The sequence below is a fragment of the Vanacampus margaritifer genome, chromosome 1 (assembly GCF_051991255.1).
Source record: "Vanacampus margaritifer isolate UIUO_Vmar chromosome 1, RoL_Vmar_1.0, whole genome shotgun sequence".
NCBI lineage: Eukaryota > Metazoa > Chordata > Actinopteri > Syngnathiformes > Syngnathidae > Vanacampus > Vanacampus margaritifer.
Window position 1 is genome coordinate 57,037,887 of NC_135432.1, and position 26,311 is coordinate 57,064,197.

Sequence of the window (26,311 nt, forward strand, 5' to 3'; positions counted from 1 at the left end):
TAGTATTTTTAAGTGGTAAGGCTTCGACGGGGGAATGTTTAACCTACTTTAATGTCAGGCTTGTTTAGTTTGAATACCGAATAATGCAAAACCTTACGAGGGCTATCATAGCCCTAAACGGGTTCGGACGGTGTTTAATGGCAGAAAAACGCTTATTTGCAGTAAAAAGTATCAGTCGAGGACTAGCGTGTGCAGAGCATGGCGACGATAGTGGAAGCAATGAGGTTTATGATGTTATTATATCCGGGGGAGGGATGGTTGGATCTGCAATGACATGCTCCCTAGGTGAGTGACCACATCCAGCTGTCAACATCGAAAAGCTGCGATTTAAAAACAAAAATGAGTAAATAAATCCGCAGCAATCGTGATGTATAGTTTTCCTCTGGCAGGCATGGATCCCAACTTGTCAGAGAAGAAGATCCTTCTCCTTGAAGCAGGAAACAAGAAAATGATGGATAAGGTCCCTGACAGCTACAGCACCAGAGTCAGCTCCATCAGTCCAGGCTCTGCTACACTCCTCACTGGTGCAGTAGGCTACATCACCCCTTTGTTGACCTTTAATGTAGTGATCTTGATGCCATGGCACATTAGTGATCAGCAGACGTACTACGGGATAAAATCCAATTTCACTTAAATAGTCTGAAAATTATTATTCATTTTCCACAAAAAAAGTATATTTTTTAGTCTATGCTAGCAACATATAGTGACAGGCAAAGCAATTAAATGGTTTTCCACTAGATGGCAGAAGTTACAATTAAACTATCCATTTGTTGCCATTCCTCCAACAGCAACATACGTAGCTTGTTCTAACAGACCTAGATTTCACACTAGGTAAATTCGTGAGTAAATTGAGACAAGACAATCCACTATATCACCAATTATTCTGCACCTTTTGCAACATTCTTATTCAGTGTTGTGCTTTGAGATGAAATATGTGCTGTGAGGTTTAAAGAAATTCAACTCTCAACCTAACTGAATTTAATTTATAGAAAAGGCATGGCCGATATTCAATTTTGACAGCATGATGACAATTATCTGTATTGTATAATTTCAATGTATTGGTACTCGTGATCAGGAAGTAGAAATGGGAAAGTAGAAGTATAGAAGATTGCCTTAAATTTCATGTAATTTTAAAGAAAATAAATGGTGTCAAACATCCCTTATGATAACTGGGCAAAAATATTGCTGTATCACAGTATTAGAATTACAGCCCTATTTTTTAAAATTATTTTGTGGGGTAAATAAAAACAGATTTTTTTTTCCGATGGACATAATCTAATAAAATATATAATATCTGGTACATAAAAAAGTGCACCATGTTAAATTTGAATAAATAAATAAAATACATTATGTACAATGAAAATGGTATGGGCTCGAAAATTGAACCCTGTAGAACACCAAAGCAGGGCTGACCTAAAACTTGACTGCAAAAACTCCATGATGTTATCCATCCATCCATCCATCCATTTTCTTGACCGCTTTTCCTCACAAGGGTCGCGGGGGTGCTGGAGCCTATCCCAGCTGGCTTCGGGCAGTAGGCAGGGTACACCCCAAACTGGTTGCCAGCCAATCACAGGGCACACAGAGACAAACGACCATACTCACAATCATACCTATGGACAATTTGGAGTGTTCAATTAACCTGCCATGCATGTCTTTGGAATGTGGGAGGAAACCGGAGTACCCGGTGAAAACCCACGCAAGCACGGGGAGAACATGCAAACTCCACCCAGGAAGGCCGAAGCCCGGACTCGATCTCACGTCCTCTGCACTGGGAGGCGGACGTGCTAACCAGTCAGCCACCGTGCTGCCCTCCATGATGTTATGTTCATCCAAAAAATAATTCAACTGAGTGTGCACTACTTTTCTAGATTTTTGGAAATGGATCAAGGCCATGTTTCCACATGTAGAAATTGTTTAGAGACTACGCCAGAATGCAGGTTGATAATGACCAATTGACCAATACTTAAGAGGAATTTCTTAAAGAAGAACAGAGTCACAAGTGGAGCCAGATGGCTTAATCTGGTGAATCACAGCCTTTAAAAACCTCAAGAAAACAGCTTCAACGTGTAAGGGTCAAATAAAGGTCAGGGTCAAATTTGGTGTTTGAAACAGAGCCTGAGATGCCATAATGTGTTTTTGGACTTAAATCAAAAAGCTCTTGTTCCAAGTATCGTGTAGTTATCGAATCTCTTGTTTCATGCAGGTATTGGCGCATGGGAGCATATCACAAAATTGAGGTGCAAGCCTTATAAAAAGATGCAGGTACGTTGATCATTCTTTGGTTTAATTGCTTGTCATCTGTGTAGCTCTGAAGCCTTAAAAAAAAAAAAAAGAAGCGATTTCTCAATCTGTTTCAAGGTTGCCTGAGTTTTTTTTTTTTTCATTTGACTGCCTCTTGCTGTTTTTAACATTTGAAGTACTGCACACTGATATTCTCCATGTATTTCTGTCATCCAGTAATCATAATACTATACAATTTGTGGAGAGCAAATTCTTTGACATTCCACTTGTACACCGTCCGGCTTACAGCGAAATGAACAAGAAACTCATTTGCGGTGTGTATAATTACGCACATGGTATGGAGTCATTTACATTAAATGCTGGGTTCAGGTGACATGTAATTTCTTCATTCCTTTATACAATGTCTGCCTTTATTAGCAGCCCTATAAAAAAAAAAACATACTTTCATGATAAAACAACCAGCATTTTGTATGACCCAGTTTCTTTTATTCTTCAAACCGTGTTTTTGATGAGGATCAAGTCCTTTTGCCGTTTGCAAATTGCTACTCACTCCCGGTGTCTTCTAATTATGAAGATTCATGTGAACAAGTGCAGGAAGATGAAAGGTTGTTTGCCGCTTCATGGCATTGGATGCAAGGCGCAGGCCGGCTTGTAAGATGTGGTCGCTGTGTACCAAAGCCTTGACCGCAGTGTTTCACTGCGGGGCTGAGATGTCATCATGCCGTGCCTTTTTTTGGGTGATTATGGCAGCGTACCTCACCCATGATACCTTTCTTCTGCTACTTTTTTTGTTTGTTTTGCCTGCTGGATCATAGTCATTCAAATCTTAGCCATAGAAGGGAAAATATGTGCTGCGTGTCTAAATAACATTTGCGCCGTGCTAAAACTCTTCCCCACCTTAAAGTAAAGAGAGTTTAAATTCAGAACAAGGTCATTTTATCTCAAGGTTGCGAGTGTTTAAATGTTGCAAGGAAAGCAATAGATGCATCGCGTCACCCTGTGTTAAACAAACCCCAAACAACTTTTGGGCTGGTCTCTCTCTTTTTTTTTTTTTTTAATTCTTCTTAACCACTTATCACAAGTTGCAAACCCAAAACGCCATTAGTGGCTTCTTTAAAGGGTATATCCCCTAACTTTATGGTAAGCTGGAAAGAAAGAGTAGCAGCAGCAGCAGCAGTAGTGTATTACAGCTGAATGACAGGTTACCTCAGCATAGTTACAAGTTGGACTAAGCAAATACTTTCACCCACTCATGTTTAACTCAAATAGCGCATTCAAGTTCGGAATTAAGAGTTCAACGGAAGACAGTATTATTGACGGGCTCCATACTGTTTACAAACATGTCATTTGTGCACCAAATAACATGTTTGAATAAGCTCGACTTGTTAAATGCCGCTTAGTTTTCCGCCTTCTTGATCAGGGATTCTTAAAGTGTGGTATGCGGGCTCCCTTGAGTGTTACATGAAAGCGTCGGGTCAGGGCTGAACGATTTTGAAAAATAATTCGTTTGATTTTTTCCTTCATTATGTGCGGTTATTTTTTTAAGTCACATTTTGTATTTTTTTTACAAATACAATCCGTAAATTAATCTGTATTACAATAAACAATGTCAGATTTATTATTCATCAGATTCTGATTTATTGGCCAAGTTTGTAAAAACACACGAGAAATTTGTCCTCACAGTCACACAACCTGTCAGATAAAAATGAAAAATAACAAAGACTAACAGAGGGAGGCAGAACAGGAAGCCTGGCGGTTCATGACTTAGCATCCCAAGTTTCTTAGGGAAAAAAGGAAACATGTTGAAGGAGTGAGGGAGAAAACAATAAGGCCCAGTCTGTGCTCCTGTAAAGGGTGGGAGCACAGTATGGACCTGGAAAAAAAACTCATCCTTTTTGGTTTTTGGTTTTGGTTTTATAGGTTAGGCTTACTAACCCATGAATTAATATGAAAGACAGTTTTTTTAAACTCATTCACTGCCATAAATTCATTAAAAAATATATATATAAAAAATTAGGGGCAAGAGGCGATTATTTTTTTTAAATTGTAATTAATCGCATGACTTCACTAGTTAACTCACGATTAATCACAAATTTTATCTGTTCTAAATGTACAATTAAAAAAATCAAGGTTTTCATACTCTTGATAACAAAAGTGGGAAAAAAAAGTTAAACTAATAAAAACAGTTAAAATTCATTTTTGACGTTTATAGTCGTCAATGGCAGTGAATGAATTAAAAAAAAATAAAGAAAATATTATTAAAAATTCGGGGCGTCAGGCAATTAAAGTTTTAATCGTAATTAATCGCATGACTTCACTAGTTAACTCGTGATTAATCACAAATTTCATATCTGTTCTAAATGTTCAATAAAATAAATCTAGGTTTTCATACTCTTGTTAACAAAAGTGGATAAAATGTTAAACTAATAAAAATAGTTAAAATTAATTGTTGATGTTTATAGCCGTCAATGGCAGTGAATGAGTTAATATACTTAATTTAGCGCTGTACACTAGCTTGCGGTCTTCTCAGCATTCGCAAATGTTTTTAAGCTCTAATCCTATCTACATACTAAATAAACAAATACAATATACATGTATAAAAAAATATATAATTTTTTTCAAAGTTGTAGTCTTTGAGGTTTGAAAATTGCATTCTACTATTTTGCGATATCTATTTGAATTTGAATAGTTGCTTTGATTGTCCCAAAATTTAAATGCAGTGTTAAAGTTCAAGCTGTGCATAATCACGTATTAGATGTACACTTTGGCCAACTCTGCTACTGTATTTCAATATTGGTCACGATGGTGGCACTTAGAGAGCCATGTATTTTTTTTAGGTGGTACTTAGTATAAAAAGTTAGCAAACCACAGTTCTAGATGAATGGCGCGTTTATGACCTAATCTATTTAGCAGGCCGTGCCAAGCTTCGACAGCAACTTTGACGTGATCATCTCGGGCCGGCTATATATAAAGACGGGGAGGATTAGCTCAAGGCCACACCACAGATGTAACGACTCTCTCATTTAGGTTTGGGATGCCTGCTCCGATGCCCTGATCACATTTGATAAGGACAATCTGGAGGAGGTGATGGCCTACATCGTGGAGAACGACGTGGTCGTGGCTGCGCTCACCAAACAGCTGGACAGTCTGTCTGGTGAGCAGAACATCACTCAAGTCGGTCGCCCATGCCACCGCATTATTCCATCCTGTGGGGTTTTTTAGTTGTACTCCCGCCATGAGCCGTTTATATTTTTCCGTCAATTTGAATCGAGCCTCACATTTTAGGAACTGCCGAGGTCCTGCGAGGACACGTGAAGTGGTCCAGTGACCTATTTAAAGCCGCCATGTGCTTCTTGCCTCGCCACCGCCACCATTCTAAAGCGCTGACGGCGTACGGCGCTCCATCGCTGTTGACATTAAACCGAAATGCTTTTTAATAGGTTTTAGGTGAACTAATGAATACACACACACTCACACGCACATACATATACTCACCCACATACAAAATTAAAAAAATTAAATTAAAAATAAATACATTTAAAAAAGAGAGCAACGATGATGACATGTCAAATCGGTAAAATTACCGAATGAACAATACTGAGCTCTCCAGAAAAAACAAAATGCTGCAAATAAAAGCAGCCCTGCTATGTGCTCGGCAGTTTTATTTTTCTAAAAGCTTTTAGGCCAAACTAGGGGCGTGTGGTTCCCGCACGTTTTTGGCCCCACGTGCTTGCCATTTGTCTTCCTCTCATTCCACTTCAAGATGTAGTACATGAAAAGTGTGCTGCCTGCCAGCTGTTTTCAATGAAATCTCCCTCTCCAATCACCAAAACCCATATTTAACATCCGTGTTCGGTAACCAGTAGCCAATCTGCGGATGGGTCCCGCTCCAAGTCGGCATGAGCAAGCGGAGCTCAGGCCGCTTTCATGTTTCGGAGGGAGCAGCTGCCGGTATTTTCGGAAGTGCAGGAGGAGGTTTGATGCAATATCCAACAAGCTTGACAGCATGTGCAAAGCGTGGCGTGGTCGGCTTGTAGATAAACACTATTAGGCCGTGGCGTGTGGCAGGCCGAGGCCATCAAGATGTCAACCTGCAGGCGTTTTGTGCCGGGCTGTTTTACAACTAGTCGTGCATGCTTGGAGGAACAAATATGAAAAATGCAGATTTAGTGATGATATTTATAAAGTCATCTATTTTGTTGTACTCCCTGATCATTGTTTGTCAGATAACGTGCAAGTGAAGTACCGGTCCAAAGTGGTGAAGTACACATGGCCGTCGCCGCAGCAGGCGGTACGCTCCGTGCCCTGGGTGCAGGTCACGTTAGCCAGCGGGGAAACTCTAAAGACCAAACTGCTTGTAAGTTTGTAAATTTCTTTATTCCAATTCATAACTTTCATCTCGTCATCTTTTTTGTTGCCTCGTGCGTTTCAGATCGGAGCAGATGGACCCAACTCCATGGTGAGGCAGCAACTGGGGATCCCCACAGTCAAGTGGAATTACGACCAATCAGCTGTGGTTGCTGTGCTACATCTATCAGAGGTTAATAAATAATTGGTATTGGTATTATCCTCTGTTGTGGCAGCACGCATCGCCCTCATATTTACGGGTTGCTCTAAACCAGCCAATTGCACGTCATGCGATCACGTGTCGTAGAGCCAATCACAAGCTGGGATGTACGGGACAGTGCAAAGCAGTATTTTAATCGTTTTCATGCATTTAAAAACAAAAGTAACGACCTTGTTTTGAAAATGTATCAAGTAGTAGTCTAAAAAATGAATACTCAGGAAAGTACAAAGTATTTGTACTTTGTTACTTCCCATCTCTTGCTTTAGCGCAGCCATTTTGTTCATTTGTGCTGCTACGGTTTAATAGATTGAATCGGTTGAATTTAATAACTGACCAACACCATAAAGAAAGCTTGATACACCATTAACTCTTTGACTGCCAGACGTTTCCAGAAAAGGGATGCCGTGGGTGCCAGCCGATTTAAGCATTTTGACTGATCTTTCAAGGTCCACAGAAAATTATGTGTTTGGACTATGGAAACACACATACTACCAAATGAAAGATTGGACTCTCATCTTTCAGAAAAAAAAGGTTTGTTTCTACCTTATTTCGTTTTTCAGTAATCAACAATAGAAAATGGTTAGTTTCACCTCTGTTTTGAAACAAACGTCTTTTAACGTCTTTGGCACTCCTCCATAGGATTTTACTAAACGTTATTTCACGTTTTTGGCAGTCAAAGAGTTAATGACGGCGGCCGCGGACAAATTAGCAGCTGCTAAGTTGCTAACGTACATAAATAACATTGAGAGACTTGCGTGAAACTGCTAACTTCGATTGCATTTTGAGCACACATAAAGGGGAAATAAATTTGGATTGTACAAACTTGTAAAGCCTTTGTATGATCAGATTTGAAAGCACTCACCAGCAAGCGCGGAGGGAGGTAGTTCCACGAAGCAGCGTCGCCGATTTTGAAAAAAAAAAATCTCTCCTGACACTTCACCGGCAATCCAACATGTCCACCTCGCGCATGTAAATCATGTCCTTTTCCTCAAAGGGACTCTCGATGCAAGTTGACGGATAAATGCCGGTAGATTGCCGTTGTAGACATTCCTACCACAGGGGGGCGTGTTCAGAAAAATAGTCACGTGACGTCCGGATAGAGTGGACATTGAAAATAAGTCGTAACTTGCTCATATAGCCACAGATTTTCATGTGGTTTACGTTTTGCCATGTGTCTCACTTGTTGATTTTATGTAATTATAAAATAAGTTAATTCATGTAAATAATACCAAAAAAGGTATTGCATAATCTGGAATGCAGTTTATCCCAGTTTATTGCATTTTCATGTAATATGTGTCTTAACAGCCCACAGAGAACAATGTTGCTTGGCAGAGGTTCCTCCCAACAGGACCCATTGCGATGTTACCGGTAATGTATTCATATAATAAACTCTTTTTTTTTTTTTTTCCATTCATTATTAAACATCCATGCATTTTCTATGGTAGCTGTCGGACACGGCGAGCTCTCTCGTGTGGTCGACCAGTCACCACCTGGCCGAGGAGCTCCTGCTGTTGGATGACGAGTGCTTCGTCGACGCCATCAACTCGGCCTTCGTGAGTGCCAATTAAAACCAGCAAGCCTCACATCCTTGTCGCAGCCCGTGCGGTTTGTGTCCTCCGCCTCTCGTCCAGTTGTTTTTTTTTTGTGAGATGTAAACACGTTTTGACAGGACTTGAAACAATTGCAATATTCCTTTGGACAAATGATATACCTATCCCTTTCTTGTGTTTGGAGGAACTCCTTTTTCCCAAGCTGGCTATTTTTACTGCCTGCTGAAAGGATGGGGTCACCACGGTTGAGTCACGTTTGGTTTCAGTCCTGGTTTGGTAATTAAACTTGCGGTCTCCCAGTGTTGACCGTTACTGCATGGAATGTTTTTCAAACAGAGCTAATTCAACTGTGTTGCCTGGCCTGCATCTTCTTTTAATTAGCCCTCCTCCCCGAGCCTCGCCAAACCCTTTACTTAGTGAGGGCAAATAACGGCCCTCGCCTGGAGTTCAGCTTTACTCCAATGTCAGCTAATTTCGTTGTCCACTCTTAAACGATATGGTCTGTTTTCTCTCTCATGCGCTCTTCTTTCTCCATGCGTGAATCCCTTCGGCGCGGTGCGCCCGCAGTGGAGCAACGAGAACCAATCGGAGCTGGTGGAGACGGCCGGGTCTCTCTTCCGCGGCGCGCTCGCCACCATCATGCCGTCGGCGGGTTCGCCTCGCCAGCTGCCCCCCAGCGTGGCGGCCATCGGCCCCAAAACCCGCGTCATGTTCCCTCTGGGCATGGGCCACGCATCGGAGTATATTAGGCACAGAGTTGCACTCATTGGGTAAGAAAAACAGAATGTTGAGTTATGACAATTGGAATTAGGCAATATTGGGGGGATTAGACATTAGAAAAATGTCAAAATGAGTGCTTTAAAAGTTTGAGTTAATTTAAAGTTCCTTTAACGCCACTATTTTTTTTTAAACTCGCGATTAATGAGCGCTTATACTGGGGGAATTGCAGTCGCAACGCAGCACAGACATGTCCATGTCAAAATTTAGCAGTAATAAATGTAATAATAATGCTCATATTTGTGGAGACTGGGGTCAAGTTTATTTCACAATTTTAGTTACTTCATGTTAAAGATTAGATAGCTTTTAATATGAAAAGAAAAATGCACTGAGCTGTCACCAATGTCTTACAAAGGTAATTATGCCATCTAGTGGCAGAAAAATGACCAACACAAATCAATATCACACTCGTTTTTGACAGTACAGTACATCTTTTTAATTTTAACTCAATTTTATGAATTCTTAAGAAATGACTATCAATGACTAAAAGATGCAGCCATATTTCTATTAGTTTAAATTTGTTTAAGCTTTTGTTAACAAGAGTATGAAAACTTAGAAAATTGTACATTTAGAACTGATATAAAATTTGCGATTAATCGTGAGTTAACTATTGAAGTCGTGATTAATTACGATTAAGAATTTTAATCAGCTGACACCCCTAATAAAAATAGAAAGAAAAAAAAGTTGTGAGAATCGCTTCTTCTGTTTAGGGTCATGCGTGAGCTGGAGTCTATCCCAGCTGACTTTGGGCGTGGCGCAGGGTGCACCCTAGACCGGAAGCCAGTCAATCACAGGGCACATATAGACACTATGGGCAATGTAAAGTCTTCAATTAAACTTGCATTATTTTGGAACGGGACACACGATGAGAAGAAAAGTCATGCGAGTACGTGGCATGAGAAAATATGCCAACGCCGCTCAGGAAGGCCCAAGCCATGATTCGAACCCGAAATTCTCACTTTAAGCGTTGCAAAAAAATTTAATACTTTGACACATTTAACTGTTGCCAAGAAAATAGTCTGTACACGAACAGGGATGGATGAGTATCGATGCAAGTATTAGTATTGAGCCGATACGGGCCTTATTTCAAGTTATCATGTATTTGTAGAGGATGCCGATACCAGCCACTGATACTTAAAGCAAAAAATAAAATCTGACATTGTTAGTCTTCCTTGCAAGTAATTGGTGCTACACTATAGCTGTTTGACACATCAGTGAATTAATGACCACTTCTTCTTTTTTCAGACCAATACCAGTACGAGTACTCAACTCTTGAGCAGTCACCGATACCAATTACCTATTGCTTTTAATACAGAAAATTTCCAAAGAAAATAATAACAGATCATTTTAAAGAAAGACCTATCACAATATTAGTGATAAGATAAGATCCACTGATTGTCACACCCATCTAAGTGGGGCGAAATTTGTTCTCCGCATTTGACCCATCCCCTGAGGGAGCGGTGAGCAGCAGCAGCGCCGCGCTCGGGAATCATGTGGTGATCTAACCTCCCAATTCCAACCCTTAATGCTGAGTGTCAAGCAGAGTGGCAATCGGTCCCATTTTTATAGTCTTTGGTATGACCCGGCCGGGAATTGAACCCACGACCTCCCAGTCTCAGAGCGGACACTCTACCACTCGCCCACTGAGCTGGTAATGATGTTCGATACCACTTTTTCTTAGACCGATACCAGTACATGTACTCACCTCTTGAGTAGTCATCGATACCATTAAAAAGCCCCAACACCACTCGTACTTTTGATAGATAACACCCCCCCCCCCAAAGATAAATAATTTAATAATAATAACCTATCTTTTCTTTCATCCGCCTCCTCTTCCACCTGCTAAACAAGCAAAAACATACATCCACATTTGGACTTATAACCCAGTTCCGATCCCAATACAGCATTTTTCCTTAACTCATTCACTCCCAGCCATTGTCACTGAAGCAACCCCCTTCGCTCCTGTCTGTTTTAGACAGATTTTGCAAGGACCACAGAATATTGTGTTCTATTGCTATAATAAAAACATGGAACCTACCAAAAGAAAGATTAGACTCTCTTCTTTCATCAGGAAAAAAAAGTATATTTATCTATATATTAGTATTATAATATAGTTTCATAGTTATTATTATATATACATATTTTGTACATATTATTATTATTATTATTATAACACTGGCAAAAAGAGCTTTTTGCAACATGGCCCTGGTTGATCTCTTATACTCTGCTGCCACCTGCTGGCCGTTTTTGTAATAATTACCATTGCTTCAAGCATTCTCTTCAGTTCAGAGGCTGCATCAAAGCTTTCGGTATGCTCTAGCTTAAAAAAAAAAAACATAAAAATGTATAAATACGTCTTTAGGAGCATGGTAACATTTAAAATAGAACGTATTTTTACGTTTTTGGGAGCAAATGAGTTACATTGCATGTTAAATGGCAATTTTCTATCCTCTATCTCCCGATCCAAAAAAACTGCCACAAGAGGGCTTCCGATACTGGTATCGGTCGCCGTCGTGAGTACCAATACCTTGATCTCATTTCATCTGGGAAAATAGTTTCAAAATCTGAAGCAGGGTTTTAACATATTGTTTTATGTGTGTGTGTGTGTGTGTGCGTGTGTGTGGTGGCGTATTTGTATAGACAAGCATATGTTTGTCTTTCCAGGGACGCAGCCCATCGTGTCCATCCTCTGGCCGGTCAGGGTGCCAACCTGGGCTTCGGGGATGTGGCTTGCCTCACACAGCTTCTGAGCCAGGCCGCCTTTAACGGGAAGGACCTGGGTCAGTGAGAGCTCCAAACAGACACGAGCGCTGCAACCAAAATTCGGTGGTTTCCCTTAAACTCTTTTCCAAAAGGACCATCTCACGTGCACGCTGTTGAATTATAAAAAGCATCTCGTTTGATGTTTTTTTTCCCTCTCTATTCATTGGCTTTTCAGAGGATATTGTGTTTTTTTTCCCCCTCTAAAGTTAAAATGATGTATTGACTCAATGCCACGTTGTCAGTTTTGAACCCTGAGTGGTTTGTTATGCAGGAGCAATGCCGCACCTGTTAGAATATGAAAGTGAGCGGCAGCGGCACAACCTGCCCATGATGGCCGCCATCGACCTCATGAAGCGCCTTTATTCCACCGATACGGCTCCTTTGGTTCTCCTCCGGACCTTCGGCCTGCAGGCCACCAACATGCTCCCGACGCTAAAAGTAAGCTCAACTCAACCTCATCGTCATTGGCCAACCTGTCCGAGCTAAGCTCCGCCTCTGCGCTCTTTTGCGATTACACGTAGTTTTATTTCAGCAGTGCCTGTAATTTCCAAAGCTCTGAACGTACTACTATGGCAGCTAAGTTTAGCCCCAAATTTAGTGTTACCAAAAGTGTGTGGGTGGGGTGCAACGCTGGCACTAGGGCAGAGGACAGCGGTGGTGGCTTGTGTTTTCACACCCCTTTTATTACCGACCGCTCATGTGAAATGGCTTTATTCACTACTAAGTGATTCAGACCAACACTGTAAATTGGTGTAAGAGCCGCGAAAAAGTATTTGCTCGCTTCCTGGGTTTCATTTTTGTTTTTTGGGGCAAGCCAAATTAATATCACCCAAAGACTACTGTAATAAATATTCAATGCAGTTTCTCAATGTTTCCTGTTTTGCGTGTGCAGGAGCAGATTATGGCGTTTGCAAGCAAGTGAGCCAGCCGGCTGTCGAGATTTCTGCGCACTTCAAGGGAGCGGTTCCATCTTTGCATTCAGTTTTGTTTCCTCCATTAGCTGATGGTTTGATTTTATTTGTAAAAATGTGGGACGGCAACTAAATTTAATAAAGATGTATTTTTCTTCTTTTTTGAGTTTAATGTTCTCGAGCATTGAGTGGGGTTTACATTCACCCATTTTTATTCGAATTTTCAACAAACGCGAAAATAAAACTGAATGGAAACGCTAGAAATTCGAAAAAAGGGCCCAGAATTCGCAAATAAAGTTTTTACGCTTGGAGTGGATTTTGAAGGGTATCGAAAAAAGGAAAATGCGAATTTTGGCTATGGTTTTCCGAATAAACGCTGACAAGATCGGACAAAGTGACGATAAAGTAAAGGTATGTTTTGTGTGTGTGTGTGTGTGTGTGAGGGGGGGGCAAACTGAAATATTTTTTCAATTAATTAAACAAGCAAATATTAATGCAATTTTAGATGGAAAACTGACAGCAAAGAAATGCTACGCTTTATCAAAAATTACAAAAGCAAACTCATATGATGTCATCGCACGGCGCAGTCGCTTCCTGGTCGTCTTCTTTTAAATTACTGGTGGCTCACATCTAAATAGTGTATACCGCCACCTACAGCGGCGGAGTCCCCTCAAAAGAAGAACGGATGAGTCGCATTTTCACTAAATTCGTTTTAAAAATCCAAACAATTGGATGAAAACCTGACTATTAATTAGGTCCTTAAAAATCCTTGTGGAGAAGTGAATGATCTTAAAGCTTTTACTTTTATTTAATAAGAACGTTACGATTTAATATAATACACTGAGGTGACGAGCGGGTTGCTGCCTTTTTTCTGGAAAAAAAAAACTCAACCATATTCACAGCTGAGGTATTATCCTTTGAAAGCATGGAAGGCACGTCTCCCCCAAAAATTGAGGCACTTTAAGAATCCATACAGAAGTCTACTTTCAAGTCACGGTGGGACGAACTCCTCGCTCACGCGTTAGCGTTTCCTTAAATCTGTCAGCGGTGTGTAAATCACCTGTCAGTAGCGGATCCTATGTACATATTTACGCACGTTCAACAAATCATTTGACTGCCTGATGGTTGCTGTATATGTACAATTCATAGACTGATATTTTCCACGAACTAGTTAAGTGGTGAAGAAAAAACGTTTCACAACATAAATCTATCACACTAAAGAAGATAGACTTGTACAATGACATCATGAATGTTGAGAAACGGAATCCCATTCAACGCTAGAATGAAGGGTAGAAAGTGAAGGATAAAAGGAACAGCTCATCATCATATGGAAGTAACAAGATAAAATGTAAGGTGCGTATCTGTATTCTGCTGCCATTAGTCAAATATTAAAAACTCAGAGGTACAATGACTAAACAAGATCCATAAACAGGCAGCAAGGAAAGATGTAAAAATTGTCAAAGCATCTCCCAGGATGAAACTTTGACTTTGGTTAAGTCCATGGGTCACAATTATTACACGGTTGATATGTCTGCGCATGCGCATATATTAACATCAGCGCCTCTCGACAGACGGCTGATGCAACGTGTTTCTTAAAGTGGTGCCTGTATATTTATTTATCCAATATTTGACAATTATAAGAGATAGTTAAAACCCACTTGAATGAGACTAAAGGACTCCAGTGCATGTCATTCATTTAGTATAAGGCTTGAGAAACTCGCGCTTTGCGCATGCGCAGTGATATTTCCAGCTTGCCTCGACAAATGTTCATTTTGACAGTACACACACACACGTTACAACATGTTGTATTTACAATTATGTTAACTTAATTGTAGAAATAGATACAAAAAAGAAACTGCATGTATAAAATTAAACAATAACCCCTTCAACTCCACCCCCTTGAATGATTTCTTGCTTTGATTTGATCAATAAAAGGTAACTTTTTTTTAAAAATGTATTTATTAAAGGAGAAAAGACATATTCACAAACTTGGATGTTTTAGTAAAACAAGCATTTCACTGAATAAGAACTAAACCATTTACATACTAAAAGCATCAGAGTTAATTAGCTAATGAGCATTTTGAGCAACTGTGCCATGGAATAAAATATTTGGAAGCGGTTCTTGGTAAGTGTAACTGGCATATATACAACAGTAGTTATGGAGCGTTTTGTATACTGCAAGCCAGTGGGATAAAAGTGTTTTAAAGACGATTTAAGGGTAAAAGCCAAAAATGAACATTGTTAAATACATTAGATAGAATTTCAGGTATTTAAATATTTGTACAGTTCACAAGAAAAGAAGCAGTAAAAAAAAAAAAATTGAAGCTGTTGAACAATAAGCAACATCCACTTTAAAAGCCACAGATTTATCCTTTGGTTGATAATTTGTGTTTACTTTTGAAGTAGTTAAGCTTAATGACGTTGTTAACTGCACGTGATGAGAGGTTGTTCTATGGCTCCTTTGCAATTTCGCCACGATTGATGCTGACTATTCCGTTCAGGAAACATTAAAGTGAAAGCATTCATTTCGTGCGCGTGACAGCTCGCCACACACACTCTGTGAGAGTGAACTTTGACCTCCTGAGTCATGATGAATGGCTACAATGTCTACAATTAAAGTGTTGCGTGCAAAAGTTGAACGACAGAAGCCGCGCGCTCGTCAAGGAATTTCCCGTGAAATTGTTAGCGTCTACAATAAAAGAAAGCATTAAGAGACACGTGACTCGAGCAAGACTGTTGTGTGTGGCGCAGCCCGCAACCGGGCGGCATCGAACCACCGTGACTACAAACAAGGCCCACACACTGGACAGCAAGGTGAGGACACGTTTCCAAACACCCATTAGGAACCAAAAAATGCTTTACAAAAATAAAGTCAGCCCAGCAGTCAGGGGCTCAACGTACAGTAGAAATAGCTGGCCTTATAAAAATATAGTGATTTATTTTTTCTTAAACAGTTACGGCAGTGTTTGCCGGGTGATGAGGATGAAGAGGGTGGGCAGACTGGGTGTGTCTGTGGGGGTGGGCGGAGGGAGGGAAGCCCCGCAGTGACAAAAGTGTCCCTCTCAGTGCTGACTTCATGGCCATTGAGCTGCCCTTAGTGGATGTTGAGGCCCCTGAAGTAGTCAAAGGTGGCGCCCAAGGCCCAACTGGTCTCCACGTTGTTCACCTTCTTGGCCAGCTGGTGACAGATTCCAAACCAATCAGGTTAATATCATCATATTTGCGCATGAGGACCCCACAGTGGTGTGACGTACCTGCAGCACGGTGTTGTCCTTGAAGCCGAAACCCTCCTTGAGCAAGCAGGTGATGTACGTCATGTCCATGCAGAGGAAGGGGCTGACGGCTCGGTATTTGGTCATTTTGTTGCACACTGCAAACGCATGACGTAACAGGGGTCAGACTCAAGGTTACAAATGGGAAGAAGATTTCTGGAAGATTTCTCTTATTTTGAAAATTGTGCTTTTAATTTGGAAGGTCGCTCTTCTGTTTCCTGTTTAACGTTCTCTGTTCGTCATTCGGCTCATAGTGGTGAGTTTACATGTAGTAAATAACTCTTTCAAAACTCATGTAAACACACACAGACAAACCTGAATATGACTTTGGTTTGTGTTCTGCGCATGCTCTGAACTCCTTGTATGCACAGCGGCCATCTTATGTTGCCATTCGCTAAACAGCCTAACTTGAATAGTGAATACATTAATTTCTCCATGGCATTTTCATGTTATTTTCTGTCTTTATATATATATATATATATATAGAATTTTTTAAATTCATATTTAATCACATGACTTCAATAGTTAACCCATGATTAATCGCAATTTTATATCTGCTCTAAATGTACAATGAAATGTACAATGCAAATATTTTTGTTCTAAGTTTTCATACTCTTTTAGGATAAAACTGGAAAAAATGGTAAACTAATAGAAATATGGCTGCATCTTTTAGTCATTGATACAGTAATTTCATAATCATTCCAAAAATTAAGTTAAAGATGTACTGTACTGTAAAAAACAAGTGTAATATTGATTTGTGTTGGTCATTTTTCTGCCACTAGACGGCATCATTGCATTTGTAAGACGTTGTTGACAGCATTTTTCTTTTTATATTAAGAGCTATTTAATCTTTAATATGAAGTTACTTGTGAAATTCTGCACATTTTTAAAATTGTAAAATTATTAAATCAATTTATTACTGCAAAATTTTGACGTGGGCATGGCTTTCCAAGTAAGGGTTCGTCATTAATCACGCATTAAAAAAAATTGTGGTGTTAAAGGAACTTTAAATTAACTTAAAATTAATGCACTAATTTTAACACCCTTAATATATATATATATTTATATATATATATATAAAGCTTACAAACATGATCCATTGTATTTTATACTTGTGTACTTAGGAATTATTTGAGTACTATACTGAGTACTATTGTTAAATTAAATAAATATTTTCATGATTCCTTTGGAGGCACTATTAATTTTTTTTTTAAGCTTTAGTGCAGTCATTCACACCAACTTAGTTGACCGAGTGCATCCTGTGAGTTCAATACTGCTGTCGCATGCGAGATTTTAGAAATCTGATGGGGAGAAAAAACACACTTGTAGTAAATGTGGCGTTTGACACTAAATTGACACCAATTTTGGTAAATTCCCATTTACTTGCAAATGTCCGCACTCCTGCCCACTGTGCTACCTGATTAAAAGGCGACCTTATGTTTTGTTTGGTGTCATACTAAACAGAAGGGTGCGAGTGTACGAGTTGGGGGTCGGCTAAAGGCTGCGAGTGGGCGCCGTTGTTGTGTGGCTGTCAGGTGCCCTCCCGCCGCGGCCACACAGTCGCCCGTCGGCCCGCACTCAGCGACCACGTGAGCGAGGCTCTCGTAATTCAAACTGCCTTGGACCAAACTAAAACCCCGACAGCCCCTCTCAGTGTGAATGCTCTGTGCTGGTTGCGCATACTTCACATTGTAAAGGAATGTTTTAAATCGTTTACCCTATAATGAAGCACATTTCTGTCTTATTTTAGCCAAAAATGGGTTAGATTTGACAGCAATAAATTCAGTCTGACAGGAAGCGCTGTGCCACGTCTTTGCGTGCACAGGATAAGATGTAGTGTTGATGCTTTCCTATCTACTTACCCTCTTTGGCTCGCTTCTTAAAATCTCGGACTTCGATTGCGCCACCTCGGCTGCCGTCTATCAGGCAAAAACAAATGTGCGATTTGAATAAAGATTCAAAAGACACTCAGGTGACTCTTTTGCTGAGCGCCAACTCACCGATGAGGCCAGACTCCACAGCTCTGTCAAAGTAGTAGGAGAAAGCATAGAACACGCTGCTGCCTTTCACCTCATAAGGCTGATGCACGATGCCCTGGATGACCTTCATCACCTCGTAGTAGCACAGCTTGTAGCCCGCGTAGCCTGGCGATAATGTGGATTTCATGTAAACAGCGGTACGGTAGCCTCAGTTTGGGGTTCCGTCACATAATATACGAGGGGAAGCCCCAACGTGTCAACCTCAATTGTGTCGCTATGACAAGAGCGGCAGTAAGTGCTGCCTGTCAATTTTTACTGCATAATTGTGAGCGGTCCAGATCGAGCCACTCGTTACACTCACACGCTCAGAAATGAAATTTAAAAAAAATCCGACTGGCTCTTCGACTGTGGTATGGGACTGACTTACTCTTTTCTTTTCATTGCAATATAAGGTAGAAGATGCAACGTGGTTGGCACCACGGTTACAACAACTGATACAGGTGTAAATGTTCTCATGTAACTCTATTAGTCTGTGCTAGTGTGTTCTAGGATCTCCTACGTATGGCGCTATGGTATATAAATACATTTGATTTGAGTGGACTTACCATCTGGAACTCCGCCGACTTTGTAAGTGGTTCCACCAAAAGTCACATCTTCTCTGAACTTTTTGGGGAGGCAGGAACTGGTGAAGATTTTCCAATCCAGACCTAATATATTTAAAAAGTCCATTAGTCCATCTTTCATTACCAGGTCCACCATATTTTATATAAAGAGTATTAGGAGATGGATTACCATCAGCTCCCAGTGCGCCGAGAGTTGCCAACCGAGCCGCATACAGTCCATTTCCAAGGTAGCTGTAAGGTGAATATATCAATTTGTACCAATCACGTTTATTTCATACCCTAATAAATTGACAATACAGCAACCTTGGCGACTTACCTGTGTGTGTAGAGCTGATATGTACTATTGAACAAGTTGAATTTGGCGATGTAACTAATGGGAGCAGATTCAACGGTTTTCTGGTGGATAGAAAAAGCACATTTAGTGGTGTGAGTGCTTTAAGTATAATTACAGTAGGGAACACCATTTTTTTTTCCGTTCGGTCTCACAGCTGCTTTTAACTAATATTTGGGTGTGGAATCCAAAACTGCTGTCAGTTATTCTCTATCATGTCAAGTTAGGATGCCCGTTTAAAATGAAATGAAGGTGTATGTACACTCTAAAATCAGTTGGGTCAAAAATAACTCAAATTGGGTCAAGAATGGACCGACCCAACTTTTGGGAGTTATTTAACCCAAAAAGTTGGGTCAAATGAATAACCGACAAAAACTATTATAAATGGGTACTTTATAAAAAAGTTGGGTCGAATTATATTAATAACCCAGAAAGCAACCCAATGTTAGATAGTTTGTGGGTTATTCAATTAACCCAAAAAGTTGGGTGTGTTATTCATTTCACCCAACTTTTTGGGTTAGACTGAACCATTAAATCCACCCAGTTTGTTGGGTTTGCTTTATGGACAAATAATTTGACCCAAATTTTTGGGTTGATTAAATAACCCAATTTAATTGGGTCAAAAATGAGCCGTTTAATAATTAAACCCAAAAAGTTGGGTCGGCTCATTTTTAATAATTAAACCCAAAAATATGGGTCTAATTAAATTAATAACCCACAAAGCAACTCAATTGTTGTGGGTTATTGGGTTTGCTTTATGGACAAATAATTTGACCCAAATTTTTGGGTTGATTAAATAACCCAATTTAATTGGGTCAAAAATGAGCAGTTTAATAATTAAACACAAAAAGTTGGGTCTGTCTCTTTTTGACCCAATTTGGGTTATTTTTGACCCAACTGTTTTTAGAGCGTATGTAAATAAAACATGAAGAAGGAAGAAATACAAGCTGTGAAAACAATTTGCAAATATTGATAGTACTAATCTATTGGGAGCTGCAATTTTGGAATCAGCATGCTAATTTTAGATTTAATCAGAATAAAAATCCAACTCAAGTTTTTTTTTTCATATTGTTCCCCAGTTTTTATCAGACGCATCATATCATATTTCACCTTTGCCTTTGGAAGAAAGGTGATCTGTGTAGAGCCTCCTCCCAAGTCCAGAATGCCCACCGTCCTCTTTGTGTTGGAATACAAGTGACCTATAATTAAAATTTTTTTTTTTTAAATGACACATGCATCTCACTGAATGGAGACAATAAGACACTACTGACAAATGTCAACAAATCATAATAAAAAGTCAAATCACGATTTGTTGACTTTCCTGTCGATTATTCATCAATTACACTTAAAAGATGCTCAAAACGATGACTCGCTCAGAGTGAAATCATTTCATGGTGTATATCTTACAGCTGTTTTTAACAATAAATGATCTGTGTGGAAAAAAATGTGACGACTCATCACGTTTTTTTGCGAGGCTGTTTGGAAAGCGAGCGACCTCAGACAGGAGACAAGCGTCTTCCACTGCCTGGGCTTGAGTGTACACTACTGGCTCAGATATGAGCCATGTGACCACTAACACCAACATAGCAAAAACACAAGCAATGTCTTACCTGTAAGGAAGTTGACGGTGACCCAAGCCAGGACTCCTGGAATGACACAATGGTGCAAATTACCGACATTAGCTGTGATTGCAAAACTGCTACGGAAGCACATTTAGTGTTAACGTGCGGATTATAAAAAGCATACCTTCATTTGTTCCATTCATAATGGTGACGCTGTTGTGTGGCACGTAGAAGGGAGATTCATGAAAAACATGTCGCACCTGAAAGAAAAGATTGCCCTTTTGTAGTTTTTGACAGAAAAAACTAACAGTGACAAAAGCGAAATGAGTAAGCAGCAACAGTAGCAGATGAAATACTTCAAATGACAACACCACAACAGCTGTTTTTTTGCAACATCATAGCCACCGAACGGGCAGAGTTGCTCCTTTTTTTTTCCTTCCCCCCAGTGACACTTGTAAGCACTTAGTGGTTTCTCATCCCGCTCCTTGGCGGGGCGGCTGGCTTTTGTGCCAGAGTGTCTGAGGGCAGCGAGAGAGCGTGCCTCACCTCGTTCAAAAGAGTGTTGGCTTTGTCCTCGGGCAGCAGGCGCAGGCCCGCCGTGGCCTTCAGGACCACCGGGGTCCTCCTCCACTCCTCCTCTGGCACCGTCTTCTTGGCTATCTTCAGCAACTGACGCACCGTGTTGCCGCCCTGGGGGAGGACATGCCGATTATAGTAACACAAGCAACAGCGCGTGTCCGGATTAGAACAAGGTCAAACGCGCATTGATAATATGCACTTACACAATCGAATGCAATCTACTAGAGGAGCAACAAAAACAAATGTTTGACTTAAGGGGATAATATTGCTCTTTTTAAAAATATAACTCATTTAACAAAATAATTGTAGTTGCACCTTGCACCGTTAAAACCGCATTGTTAAAAAATAACCCAACTTTGGTCAAAAATTGGACTGACCCCAGAATTGGGTCAATTTGACCCAACATTGGGTTATAATGCATCAAAACCACCATTGGTTAAATTTGGTTAAATTTTGATTGTACAGTTTTAAGAGTATGCGTATGTATAATTGTTTGTGTTTATATGTGGGAAACTGTAAGATTTTTTTGGTGAATTTTTATTGAGATACAATATAGTATGCACCTGTCAGATTGCATTTCTTGATTTGATTTCTCTCGGGTAATGGTGAAGGTTTACACCTTTAAAACTGCTGGGTCAACAATAACCCAGTTTTGGTCAAAATTTTGACCTACCTTGGTCAATTTGACTTAACTTTATAGATTGTTTTGTGAAGAGTAACCCAATTTTTGTGTACAAAAAAAACTCCAAAAATTGAGTGCTTTCCATACAAAGCAACCCAATCTCTCAAGGCGGTCCAATTTTTTACCAAAACTGGGTTATTTTTTATTTTTTAGCTGTTTTAAGGGTGAAAGCTGCAGCTACAATTATTTGTTAAATGATTGAAATTAATTTTTAATAAAGTGGGTCAAATTGACCCAAGTAGTGGGTTGAATTGACCCAAGTAGTGGGTCATTCCAGTTTTTAACCAAAATTGGGTTATTTTTTACCCAGATTTTTTTTTTTACTATTCAGATCAGCAGTAGCTATACATGATGTTTCAGGATGGGATACTCTGAATGTTTAAAGTGTTTTTGTTTTTACTGAATGTGGCAAAATGTAAATGTAGATCTACATCATTGCAACCAATAGCCACAATAATAAACATATTGTTAAATAACACCTGAGCACCATCTTTTTGAGTTTTAGATAGAGCTCACGATTATGTCGATATATTTAACAAAGTGTCCATTAATCATAACTAAGTAATATTACCCAAAAATAATAATAATACTGCATACCTCCTCAGGGTTGTCTTTATAAGCAGAAAGTCCAGGTTTCACTGCATGATACATTTCATTGTCCAGAACTGGCAGCTCAACTGCAGGAATTAAAAATGAAATAAACATTAATGAGACATTATAACTAAATCACAATGAAATAGGACTAAATGTGACTTCACGGAGTATAAAAGAAAATAGAACAAGAAAACACTCGAGTCACTTTTACAGCTGGTGATATTTAGACAGCATCACGTCACATACATCCGCTCCGTGGCTCATTACAAAGTCAACCTCAGCTACTTTTAGAAGCACACTTGCCAGAGACGGATGAACTAACACGCACAAGCAGAGGGGCATTACCTGGGTCTTTCTGGATGAATTTATAGATGTGGATCCTGGTGCCGGTGCTGCCCGCGTCGAACATGACGCCGTAGAAGACCCGGGTCATGTTGGCGAATGCGCGGGGAGCGGGAGCCACCGACCGCTGATGAGACTCGGGCTCCGGATGGACGACTTGCGGCTCCGGGTGGAAGGTCTGGATGTCTTCGGGTGTCGGGTGGAGGAGGCGGGGGATGACGGGATGCCTCGGCACCAAGGGATGGCGGGGAGCGGGCGGCGGGTTCACGACCTCCGGGAGTTGGTTTTCTATGTGGTTGGAAGGCTGGCGGAAGCGGATGAAGTGCGGAAAGTAGCGGTGGGGCCGGTAGTAGGTCGCCTCGGTCACGAGGCTCCCCGCCAGGAGCGCCAGCAAGAGCGGGAGGAGATGGCTCGGCGCGGCCATGACGTGAAGAGATGAGAGTTGAGGAGAAGTGGAAGATGCTGCACCGAGTTGAGTGCTCAGCAGAGTGGATGCACACACAGGACTGTCCCCTCGCGTGTTTACACTATATAAAGACATATGGGCTTGGCGAGGGGCCACACCGAGAGCAGCAATCCTCCAATCCTGTGGCAGTCCATCCCCGCCAGTCCAGTCCCCCCTCTTGTTGGAAGCAGAGCTGGAGATTACCTGCCTCTCGGTCTTTTTTTTTCCTTCTTCCTCGCTCTCTCTTGGAAGGAGGAGGAGGAGGAGGGTGCTTATTTCTGGCTATGTTTTCCCTCCTCATCTTTACTGGATGTGGAGGCCCCCCTTTCTAGGAAAAGGGAGGAGGGGTCATAAAGGAGTCAAAATGAATGCGGGGGGAAACACTCCATAGAAGTAGAAATAGTCTATATATTTATATCTTATACGTATAAAATTCAGTATGCACACATTTTCCTTGAATGATTCTTTGGGTGTAGCTGAAGTCTTCCAATTAAGCCAAAAACCAAACAAAATGTTCTTTTATGGATGTTCTTGTGATTCTTTTAAGAGTTTACAACTACATTTTTGGAATGTGGGTAAAATATATAACTTTGTAACATTGCATTGAAGAGAATGTTGTTTACTTCTGATCATTAAAGTCAACACAAAAATATTCTTAATCAAATAATATGTTGTATTGGCATTCTGATTAATATTGCGTTGGTGGAATTTGAGTTGAGCAGCAAAATACAGCAGTTTTTTTCATCCAAGAGGGCGGCCATTTTGCCACTTGCTGTCAACTGAAAATTGCATCACAGGTGCTCAGGTAACGACCAATCACGAATCAGCTTCAGAAAACAGGTGAGCCGTGATTGGTTGTTACCCGAGCAGCTGTGATGTCATTTTCAGTGGACAGTAGCAAAATGGCCGCCCCCTGAGATGGATAAAAACTTGTGGATTTTGCTCATATTCCACAAATGCAATATAGTATTAATCAGAATATTATGTACTGTTTAGACTAGTGGGGCTGCATAGAACATGTTATTGAAATTTTGGGGGTTTACTTCCTCTTTAAAACAAAACTTGAATTATGGTTAGACAGATTAGGGATAAGCAAGTACCGATACAAGGTGTCGATATTGGGCCAATACCGGCTTTATTTAAAAATTACAGTACTTGGAATGACTATCGGCCTTCCTCTTGAGGCCATTTTCACGATCAGGAACTGGAAATAAGAATAATCTAAAATTGCTATTAATCTAATGTAATTTTAAGGAAAAATGCTATATTGTAAATATATAACTTTTTTTGGGGGGGGGTATCAAAGTATTAGTATAGCATCGGTACTTGGTTAAAGTTTTCGATGACTACTCAAGAGTTGACTACTCGTATTGGTATCAGTCTGAAAAAAAGTGATATCGAACATCCTGAATAGAGATAAATTGATAGATGGGTAAGATGTGACTAAATAGTTTATAGTTTGTGGCTTTGTTCAGTGGCTTGCATCAAACACATTTTCCAAACCCCATTTTAACCTCTCTTTCATAGTAGTGCAGTAATCACCACATTAAATGTGCAGCAGTCTTACCAACCTTAAAATATGCAAATGTGATCTGCACTCCAGCTGGCACAAAAGTTGAAAGAATGTTCAAATCTCGCTCCCACTCATCTGGATCGGGCCACAGGCTTTTTTCTTTACTAGGGCAACATATTTGGGCAGCAAGGCACGTTTGATGAGAGAATGCACTTAGGTGGGTGTTTGGCACCGTCACAAACCCGAGCTGCAAGTGCATCAGCTGCACTTTTCCGTCTCCTTGCCATATCCTGCTGCAGATGCGCATGGCGGCAAACCAAGCCGGGTACCTCACTTGAACTGAATTTTGTTCTACCCGCTGAGAATATGGGAGCATCCCTGCAGAGTGAGCCTATACCAACCTAACATGTGGTTTACTCTTTCACCTCATGTGGCGGGTGACTGAGGGAGAAAGTAAGCAGTCAAGGGTAATGGGAGGGCGCAGAGCTGACGCGCGAGGGTACGGGGAATGCAGGAAGTCCACGGAGAGGACAATATTCGGGGAGGGCTGGGACTTGGCATCGGCATTCCCCCATCATGCCATTCCCGTCCCAGGACACTCAACTGTGCAAAGCGCTGTTCCAACACTGTAATTTGAACTAAAAATATTGGACTCTCTTCCTCCTTCCTTTTCTCTAAATACTGTGGCTACTTTTTTCAAGCCTGTGGTTGACCGCAGTGGTCGTCCGCCGCTATCAAAGCGTACATGTGCAGGACCTCTCAATGATATGTGCCCATTTACACTCATTTGACTGCAATTATGGCACTAGCGACAGTACTGTCCCATCTTTTGGACGAGTATAATTGATTAATTATACTCATAATTCCTCATGAGGAAATTGTACTTACTTTGATGCATAGTGATGAAATGGTACTGCTCTTCTTGATAAGGATGCTTTGCTCAAGGGCACGTTAACAGTCATACGTTCAATATTAAATGTAGTGCAAAAAAAGGCAGCATTCAATTAAATCTGAATAGTTATAATTTAAACATAATAAATGTGGCTTGAGTTTTCCGCCTAAAAGGTCACAACAACATTTAGAGGCACATAAGTCGCGACATGTTCCATGAACACAAGCTGGAAGTCACCTCCAAACCTCTATCTCCTAAAAATATGATGTCCAACCGCGACATCGTCTGACAACGTCCCCATACATATCATTGAAATACAACATCTGCGCTGAGATTGTGGCTAACATGTAACATGATCACGCTCAGAAATTACAAGGATGAGAATATCTTTTCGGTACTCAGCTCTTTCCTGTCTGCGAGCTGAATGATCTGCTTTGCATCAGCGAACATAGATGTCAGACCTTGCCAAGTCTTATTTGTTGTCCAGACAGTCATGTTTTCAGTGATTGAGGGTTCTATGACAGCTCCTTCCGTGAACCTTCTTTGGGAGTTCTGCTTGGGAGAGACCGTTTTGAAGTTATTTTGTTCACGAGGAACTCGTAAAGACAAATTGCTATCAGATTTAATGGAGAACAAGATTTTAATCTGGTGTGAGACAACATTTAATTGGTCTAGATCAGGGGTT

The 26,311-nt window shown here is 40.5% G+C and overlaps 2 protein-coding genes across 2 annotated transcripts; one reads left to right on the top strand and one right to left on the bottom strand.

The window, feature by feature from the left end:
- Positions 1 to 83: 83 nt before the first annotated feature.
- Positions 84 to 12,978, top strand: coq6 (coenzyme Q6 monooxygenase). Its single transcript, XM_077556265.1, has 12 exons — positions 84 to 285; positions 390 to 524; positions 2,207 to 2,265; positions 5,272 to 5,398; positions 6,471 to 6,601; positions 6,677 to 6,784; positions 8,117 to 8,179; positions 8,257 to 8,364; positions 8,929 to 9,131; positions 11,803 to 11,918; positions 12,173 to 12,339; positions 12,794 to 12,978. Exons 1-12 carry the CDS (start codon positions 84 to 86, stop codon positions 12,821 to 12,823), a joined length of 1,449 nt encoding a protein of 482 aa, XP_077412391.1. The 3' UTR covers positions 12,824 to 12,978.
- Positions 12,979 to 14,785: 1,807 nt separating this feature from the next.
- entpd5a (ectonucleoside triphosphate diphosphohydrolase 5a) lies at positions 14,786 to 23,475 on the bottom strand. The gene is made up of 13 exons (XM_077556293.1): positions 22,780 to 23,475; positions 22,438 to 22,517; positions 21,126 to 21,269; positions 20,764 to 20,839; positions 20,628 to 20,663; positions 20,128 to 20,216; positions 19,003 to 19,082; positions 18,856 to 18,917; positions 18,669 to 18,770; positions 18,085 to 18,228; positions 17,947 to 18,003; positions 16,067 to 16,182; positions 14,786 to 15,990 (listed from the first exon to the last, which is right to left on the bottom strand). The coding sequence occupies exons 1-13, from the start codon at positions 23,315 to 23,317 to the stop codon at positions 15,907 to 15,909; spliced, it is 1,608 nt and encodes a 535-aa protein (XP_077412419.1). The 5' UTR covers positions 23,318 to 23,475; the 3' UTR covers positions 14,786 to 15,906.
- Between the last annotated feature and the right edge of the window lie 2,836 nt (positions 23,476 to 26,311).

Coding starts and splice junctions, on each gene's coding strand:
- entpd5a (XM_077556293.1), bottom strand. CDS start 23,317: ATGTCTTTATATAGTGTAAACACGCGAGGGGACAGTCCTGTGTGTGCA. Junction 19,083..20,127: donor CCTTTCTTCCAAAGGCAAAG/GTGAAATATGAT, acceptor TCTATCCACCAG/AAAACCGTTGAATCTGCTCC. Junction 18,004..18,084: donor TGTGGAGTCTGGCCTCATCG/GTGAGTTGGCGC, acceptor TTTGCCTGATAG/ACGGCAGCCGAGGTGGCGCA.
- coq6 (XM_077556265.1), top strand. CDS start 84: ATGCAAAACCTTACGAGGGCTATCATAGCCCTAAACGGGTTCGGACGG. Junction 525..2,206: donor CTCTGCTACACTCCTCACTG/GTGCAGTAGGCT, acceptor TGTTTCATGCAG/GTATTGGCGCATGGGAGCAT. Junction 9,132..11,802: donor CACAGAGTTGCACTCATTGG/GTAAGAAAAACA, acceptor TTGTCTTTCCAG/GGACGCAGCCCATCGTGTCC.